At 42.4% G+C, this 8,840-nt stretch overlaps 1 protein-coding gene across 1 annotated transcript in view; it reads right to left on the bottom strand.

The window, feature by feature from the left end:
* Positions 1-1,114: 1,114 nt before the first annotated feature.
* Positions 1,115-8,840, bottom strand: part of RRAS2 (related RAS viral (r-ras) oncogene homolog 2) — a 13,475-nt gene continuing 5,749 nt past the window's right edge. The window contains exons 4-5 of the mRNA XM_010081090.1: positions 3,028-3,146; positions 1,115-2,563 (exon numbers count right to left, since the gene is read on the bottom strand). Coding sequence (XP_010079392.1) covers positions 2,476-2,563; positions 3,028-3,146 — 207 coding nt within the window. The 3' untranslated portion in view covers positions 1,115-2,475. The remainder of the gene's footprint in view (positions 2,564-3,027; positions 3,147-8,840) is intronic.

The following is an 8,840-nucleotide window of genomic DNA, read 5'->3' as shown; positions in this document are numbered from 1 at the left end:
AGAGACCACAACAGTAGGTGAAGGTGTCCCCGCACGTTCTCCCCAGCAGAAGCCCCACAAGCTCATGCAGAGGAATACACCGTCTGTCTTCATTAACCTAGAGCAGACTGCCATCGCAGCAGCTGGTGGTCCCACTTCTGTCTCACTTGTTTATGAAGTTTAACATGTTTACAGGGTGGCTTAACAGAGAGGAGTACGTTGCTTAGCATCAACCACCTCAAAGCTCTTCTGCTTTCCATACGAGGACAAGCAAGGGTGTGGTGCTCCCCACCTTCTCTATGAATTACAGTTACACATTAAAAGACCCACCTACATAACAGCCTATTTTAAAACCAATCTATCATGACTGAAAGATTAAAAAGCAGGATAAAACTGATGAAACTTAAAGACATTTGTACCCCACAAATTTAGTCTCAAAACACACGCTGGCATTTGTTGTCTGAACTCATTCGAACGCCACACTCGGACTTAACTCCAGGGAGCTTTATGGATTTAAGAAGGCACGTGGTGTTTGCTACAGGCTGTAATTTCTTACATTGGACTTGAAAAATGTAATCCACCTCCCCAATATACTTCCACTGTAACTTCTTGTTTGAATCTTCTCCACATTATTCAGAAGTAGCCTTTCATCAACCAATAGCTTTAAATAAAGGGGAGGGAGGGGGAAGCTTTCCACTCTCAAACCAGTATAACACAACCTAACCTAAACTACATAAAACACTGAAACTCCTCTGCTATGCACGGCACTAGTGTTACTTGTAGGTTTAATGCTGTGCTGCAGTCAAGGTACCTGGAACTTGTTTAAGCACTGTGTTCTCAGCAGATGATCACAGATTTACAGCAGAGCACCTTACAAGTGAGCACAGCCCAAAAAGACAAGAACTGATGATGGGACCACTGACTACATACTTCCGGGTCAAAACAAACAACAGCTTTTATAACCTATGGTGATTTAAATTGAAGTGGCTTTTCTTGACTTCCAAGCCTGAAGAAAGGTCATGCAGATGTGCATATCCGTCTCCTAACCAGGTCCATCACCCCTTTCTTCCCCCCACTCCCAAAAAATTCAGGTTTTGGAAGAGAGTCAAAAAAGGCAGTGTGCTTACCCCCAGTAATGGTTAGATCATCTTTAATTCTAGCACCTGAAGTTATACAAGGGTTTGCTTAATAATCAAGTTTCAAAGAACTGTTGGACACATTCAGTAAGGTGACAACTGTGCAATACCACTCAGTATTTCAATATCAGGGAACATACTCTTGAATTGTTTAAACACAATCCACAGAACTCAAAATTGAACAACCATCCACAGTTTAACTAAACAATCAGTTAAAAGTCTTACAGTTTAATAATTCACATGATGGTCAGTCAGTAAGGGATACTGAAATTCATTAAAACACAACACTAGATTTTACTCTATGCATGTGTTGGGCAGGCACATAATTTGCCATTCTTGGGTACAACCGGAGGAGTAAGGAGAAGTTTACCACAGTTTGGCAAATCCCACATTTTGTCAGTTAAAAGTGAACTGTGAGAATTAAATACTCATCTTTACATATACACAAGTTATGCTGTGAAAGCATATTTGCTTACAAACATATAAAAATACTTGTTAACTAGTTTGATAAGAAAATAATGTATAAAAGTATATAGCAAAAACATTTAATCATCTCTGACAATGGAAAGATCAAATTCATTTTTATATCACATGAAACAAAAACAGCTACAATTTTAGTTTTCCTTAATCCCTTACCCAGAAATACAAAGGAAGACACAATTTGTTTCCAAACAAATGATGTGAAATTGCTTAATAAGCTGAAATGCCTCAATCCAGAATGAGCTCAGGTATTTGGCCATATCCTAATAGTAGTAGTAATCATCCTGTAGCTGTTCTGGATTCATAAAATAAATACAGTAGACTGTTTTGGCCACTGAAATAAAACTGCAGCATAAATGAGAGATGAAAATTTTTGCTGACAATGAAATTCAGTGTAGGTTTCTTAAGGCTAGCTGAATACTCAAGTCTAATTTAACTCAGGGCAAAAAAAGCCAATCCACCCCTTTTTTAAAAAGTATTCTCTATACTTCAATATAGGTCTTTGTAATAGCTAATGAAATGTCAGAAGTAAAAATAAATTAATTCACAAGAGACAACTTATGCATGACTTCAACACCTTGTCCTACACGGTTTTGTTTCATCTCCTTTGCGAATAGAACTCCACAAGGTGCAAGCTCTTAAGGGAGAGAAGGAAGGAACTGTGGTATTAAAGAAGCAGCCTTAGTGTTTTGTTTTGAAGTCTGCCCCAGGATGACCGAGTCTTCTTCAAGAACTATTCTGCCAGCTTCTTGGACTAAGGCTATTCTGGTGACCACTTTTAGGACATGCACATATAAGGCTAGACCAATATCAGAAGTAATGTAAAACGATGGAAAGAAAAAAAATGATCTGGCAGTTGATAGCTTGGTTCTTGGGATTCTCAGAAAATAACACAATGGCAGCCTTTCTTGTCTTTTTCTTTCCGTGTTGGCTCTGGTGAAGGAGGGCACTCTTGTTCTTGAAATTTCCTGGAAATAGATATTTCAAGTTAAATTCATAGAATTATTTTCAGGTAAATAAAAATAAATACTGTATTTAAAGTTACTGTTTTTACACTTACATAGATGGTCTTACTTTCGAAACTCAAACTACTGATTAAAGGAGTCATAGTTTTTTTGGGGTTTGCTTTTTTAATTAAGAAACGCCATTTCTTACAGAAGGCCAGTCTGAGATTTAGTTTATCAGCTTGCTTACTGAGTGATCAACAAAATCTCAGAGATTAAGGTGAAGAAATTATCTTTCAGATACATATTACATTAATGTAAACATTTTTCCTAACACACAGGAACAATTAACCATGGAAAGCACTGGTCAAAGCTTACAGGTAAGGGCAGGCAAAATTCTCTCCGTGGTTTCCCACTGCATTTCAATACATTTCTGTAGCTATCCACTACTGTAGGGACATGAATTATCTGGTCTCAAGTTATCATACCTTATAACTCTGACAAGTTCATGAAAAGCTTGGTCTACATTCAATCTGATTTTTGCTGAGGCTTCCATGTATGTTACTTTAAGTTGTCGTGCTAGCTGCTGACCTTCCTCTTGTGTCACCTGTAACAGACATCAATCACTGAATTCAAGGCTTCCACAGGCAGGTTCACACCAGTAGCACTGCAAATACATGTTAAGGATCTACTGCCCTCAAGCAATAATGCTTATCTGGCCAGAGAACAGTGTCCACATTGTCCATATAACACAACTGGGAAACAAATACATGTGATACATCTTCTCAAATGCAAGTGAAGGCTTCTTAAAAAAAGTTTCTGCAATAAAGACTGATCCTCTAAAGAATTTCCCTCACTGCAGCTCATCTTCATTTCTGCATAACAAGACCAACTTTTCCTTCATAGGCAGACAAGAGTCCCTCACTCTTCCCCAAAGTAAGAGCTTCAGTCAAAATCTGCCAGATAACTAACAGAACTGTGAATACTACTGCTAAATTCACCCTCTCCCGGTCCCACCTAAATCTAGAGGAAAAAAAAAAATCAGATTACTACTTTTAAAACAAGATCTGATGTTTAGCTTCTGAATCTTTAAAAAGTCTTTTAAAAAAATCTATTTATGACACAGCAAAATATTAATACAGACAGTTTTTAACATTGCTTAAATTACAAGAGACCTAAAAATCAATGAAGCCTTCAGGCTACCCAGAGATACAAAAGAAACCCCGTCTACCTCCTGACTCCTTGGCACAACAGAGGAAAACGAGATGAAGAAGAAATAATGAGCATCGTAAAGACCTGGTATAAAATTTAAAGTGATGAAGCAGAAGGCAGGAAGCTAGTGGGCCATTATAGGAAAGAGGAGTCAGTTGGCCACGAGGCAAAACCAAAGGAGATCCTTCCGTATTTCTGGCTGCAGTAGAAAGCAGCGAGGTCAGCCAGCAGAAGGCCACCCCGAGCAGGGCAAGGCACGCGAGGCTTCGACAGGAAGGTCACCCGCAGGGCTGGGAGGAAAGAGCAGCCTTCAGTGACAAAAGGAAGTCAAACAGATCTTGCCAAGACAATGGCTAGTGGAAGAAATGTAAAAGATTACACTGCTTTCACAGAAAAATGTTAAACCAGCACGCAGAGGACTGACACAGTGAGAAAATAAAAAAAGGGGGGTGGGGTGGGATCTTTTTAATTTAGTTTTGAAATGTTGCTCAGATATTCACTCAGATGAAGAACCTACACAGCAATGGGAACAGAAAGATACCAGTGGGAGTGTTCACAGAAGGACTTTTTAGCTTGCAAAATACTTTAATGGCTACACACACGGTTTCAGAGCCTTCATGCACAGCATCTCAACACATCTGATTCCTCTCTCCTTAGAGCCCCTACTGGTATTATATTCATATATTTACTGCCGAATTGAGGGCTGTTCCCACTAAATCCTCATGAAGCTCTGCAAGGAGCCCCCAGCACCTTGTGCCACTAGCTGGGTGACTTGGGCTGCAGCCGCTGGCCTCAAACCCTCAGGGAAACTCTACATTTGTTTCAATGTTACTGCCATCTGCTGAAGCCCAAAAAAAAGCCCCAAAACCAACCCAACCCCAAGATCAGCTACTAGAGCTGCAGTTTTCACAGCAGGGCACAAAGTGAGAGCGACTGTCATCCTTCAGTCCTCCACTGGCATCTGAACACTGAATGATATTGAAGACTTTTGCCCCACTAGCTGCAATAAACCCACTTCTACCTTTCACCCCCAGGTGCTGAAATATCCTTATTCCAAAGCTTACGAAGGCTACATTTGGAGAAATATTCATAGCTGTCTTCTGACATGTCAATGACATTGCGAGTCCTCCAGGGGTTTGCATCAGGGCTTCCAGAACCTTTTATACATCTCTGCCTCACTCATCAGTCAAAAATAAGTTAAAAGTACAGATGGGGCAGTTTTTGCAAAACTAACCCTCTTTACTTTTCTTCACTTCTGCACAGGTTACTGTAGGCCCAGAAAGTGAGAGGCTGAAGTCTAATAAAAATAAATAATTGGGAAGGAATGCACAGTTCTGAGGAGAAACTTAATCCAGTCTATAAATGTACCTGGTTACAACTTTCTGCATTATTGTATCTAAAGCATATTAAAGGACAAGTCAAACTAACACTATAAAGTTAAGCACACTTCCCAGTTTTCTGCATTCAAACTACTATAGATGCAACTTTAAAGCCCTTATTGCATTTGTTAAAAGATCTGCAATTGCTTAGATCCAGACAGTATTTTTGTCAGTCTTACAAGTACATTTTCAAGTAGCTTGTGGTCCGTTTTAGTGACCTCGACAAAGTCAGTTTAAAAAAATTCTTCGTTTTGGGCATGCTAGGGAAGCATTTGCAGTGCCCAAGCTGTGAATTAGAGGCTGGAACATAACAGCTCCATTTTCATAGCTGAGGGAAATGCAGTTAAGTACCGTAGAAATACCTGAAAACAAAAATGAATTTACATCTTTTTATTCTCCCTGCTCAAGTATGACAGCCCTGTGCCACGACAGACTTTTCTGTAAGCATGATGGGAGAGCTTATTAAATGTCTCCAGCAAAAGAAAAACTAAATCCTTTTTCTTCAAAGAACACTGTGCTTTATTTTCACAGAAGAGAAACATGGACTTTCTGGTACTAACTGTGTGTGTTGGTGCTTTTGGTAAGCTTAAGGCAGAATATGAATGGGAATCATGACGCTTATCCCTTGTTTTAGGCTATTTTACAGTTTGTGTTTGGATATCATTCATTCATACTGTACAGACATCTGGTAAAAGTTTCTCAAATTAAACACAGCTATAGAATATATGAGCAAGTAAAAGCTGGAAAAGCTTATTCCCCAACTCCCTAAGTAACAGTTTTCTTACTAAACAGTTTCCATTTGAGTATCTGCAGAATTCTGTGAAGGTATCTCACAGCACCCTCCCTCTTCCCTGCGGTACCCAAGCACTGTTAGACATTAATTTCTGAAGTTCCTGTCCTTTCCTCCAGCTGAAGCAGCTCCCCAAGGCCGCCTCACCTAACACTGCCCTGGCATTTTGCCTGGATGCTCGTACAGACTGAAGGTCACGCTGCACCCACGCCGGCAGGTAACACTTAAGTGGCTCCTCAAGCTCGAGGAATCCCGTTCTACCTCCTTGAGGTCACCCCGCAGCGCACAGGAACATTGCCCATTCCTGCAGGAAATCGCCCCTGAACAGTGCACTGTCACCCTGCCCCCCTGCCCCGCAGCCCACCCACACCTGCTGCCGGTGCGCACGCAGAGGGGGCTGCACCATGCCTTCCTGCAGGGATAGGTCACTGCCCACCAGTTCTAGTCTGTCCCCATTCTCCTATAAAAGGTCACTATGACAGACGAACTGTGATTATGAAGCACCGACACATACTCAAACAGACTGACTTGCTGTATCCAAACACTGCATCAGATGCCTGAGGGCTAGCTCTCCGTCAAGCTCAGGATCAGGGAAGCCTGAAGGTATGACCCATCTGTGAGAACATCACTGTATACAGCATCAAAATCCACCACCTCAAGAGGCTACTGCCACACTTTCGTACAAGTGCACAGCAGTAGAGAAAGGCCAAATCAAAACATTAACACAGTGGGGCAGGCCACCACCCAGGTCCCTGTACCCACCTACCTGCCCACCCCTGGAACAACCCACCTCAGGTCAGACCATTTCTGAAACACCAAGTCTGCAAAACCAACATGTTAACTGCTTGTTCTCTGGCATCTAGGCTCATGCTGAGGAAGGTCAAAGCATGAGGCTGCTTGCCTGGGATCGCTGGCTTTGGTCATCACCTGTCTGTGCATAAACTGAAGTCACCAGTCACACGAACCTCTCTTTAAAACCTTGCTTTAACGGTATCCAGCAACACAGGTGATCTTAGCAGTAGAGGTCACTGTATTAGTTCAGTCATGATGCAAAAGCAATTGGTTGATGAAACCCAAGGACTTTCCTGTTGCAACTTGGGTTTTCCTGGAAACCCTGACATCTGGGGAATGACCAGACTTGACCCAGTTGAAGTTAGCAGTTACCTACAAGAAGTCATACATGTCCTGCACTAACACGTCTACACCTCCGACAGAACTGGTTATCACTAAAACATCTGGTGGTCTCCCAAGTTGTCTCAGTGTATAAACACCCGGTGTTTTGAGTTGTACAGAATTAACCCACTCAAGAGAACGACTGCTGCACAGCCTCTACTTTAAGGAAAGAGCAATGAGACACGGTGCTTCACTTTTGGTTTCACAGCCACCAACCTGTGATTAACTGGGAAATCTGGAAACACTGGTAACTTTATTCCTTATCATACAAGGACATTCTAAAGATTAACCCTTGATCATCTTCTCATAACTCATTTTTCTTTGTCAGCCTAAGGTGTAGATATCAAGGACAAAGGCCACAAAAAAAGAAGTTTGCTTAACTCTATTTATCTATAGAGTTACTGCTGCATCAAACTGCTATTCCAAACTTCCTCTTTCACCTCTCTTCTTCCAAAAACACCTGTGAGTTGACCTATAGTACATTACAGCCACCACTACTTTAGACTACGCCTTTGCTAGGCTCCTAACACTTCATCACGATCATCTGCACACTTCTGCTGTACAACCCAGGTCACGTATTTCCCAAGAAACAGTTGCCACCACAGAAGGATTAGTTACACATCATTTGCTTCCAAATTTATGGTATCATAATGATGGTACTTTGCACTGTGTTCAACTACAGTCACTTGCATAGAGGTGGGGCAGACCCTTGAGACATCCCAAACTTCATACACATTTAACTCTTTCAGGCACCAGGAAGATTTGTGCGTTAATTATACTGAGTATCGTCTGCCAATCAAAACACACACTAAATTACTTTCTTTAACTTGTTTTATGCTCTCCGAGGTAGCTTTTGTTCTCTATTATGTCACTGGGCTGCCTCCTGCCTTTCAGGAAAAGGCAGCAGATGCCTAGTACAAATAGTTTTGCTCTAAAAACTCAAACCCAACTTCTTGAATTTCCATAAATGCTACTTAAATTCTGAAACTGAAAAACGTACATTTGCAATCAGACAAGTTTAAAAAAGGTGACTTCTTGTAGAACTGCCAGGTAAGAAAGCAGACGGCAGTGTAACACTCCAGCCTGACTGACCAGGGTTAGAGAGGAATTCAAGGGAGGTCTGACACACCAGCAGACTGAAAATGCAGAAATGCAGAGCACTAGCACTTCTCACGTTTTTGCCTGCAAGTTACAGCCTGCAGACGCCCCGTGCTTCCCACCCACCCCAGCACTCCCACCGAGGGGAGGGCATACTGCCACCTTTGCCCCTGGAGCTCCCACGGGGGCTGTCTGTGCAGCAAACCTGCAGCCAGAGCAGGGTGAGCTTGATTTGAGGCTGAAGTTTTTCCGCACTTGGGGAGATGTGGTGGCAGGACCAGTTTCCAGCCAGATCAGCAAGCTGGCCCAGCTCACTGGCTGCAACGCCTGCGCCCAGAGTTCACATGATGGAGAAGAAACAACCCCCCACATGAAGCAGCAGAGGCTCTGGCTGCCTTTAACATCCAGCTGATAACATCTAACTGCTTGCTGCTGCCAAAGGCGAGGTCTCACTTTCTTCCCCCCACCCCAACTCCTCCCTGCTCTGCTCAGCCACAGTCCCACCCCTCCCCATGCTTCCAGGGCTGGCACTTCATCTTTCTGCAAGCTGCCTTAGCTCACACCGGTCCCAGAAAGCCATTCCAGCTGGTCTGTTTTTCTCCCTGTCTAGAGAGATGAGTCAACTCACCAAGTGCTCACCAGCAAAGGA

The sequence above is a fragment of the Pterocles gutturalis genome, unplaced genomic scaffold (assembly GCF_000699245.1).
Source record: "Pterocles gutturalis isolate BGI_N339 unplaced genomic scaffold, ASM69924v1 scaffold7439, whole genome shotgun sequence".
In the NCBI taxonomy this organism is placed as follows: domain Eukaryota; kingdom Metazoa; phylum Chordata; class Aves; order Pterocliformes; family Pteroclidae; genus Pterocles; species Pterocles gutturalis.
This window is presented reverse-complemented; position numbering and strand designations above follow the sequence as displayed.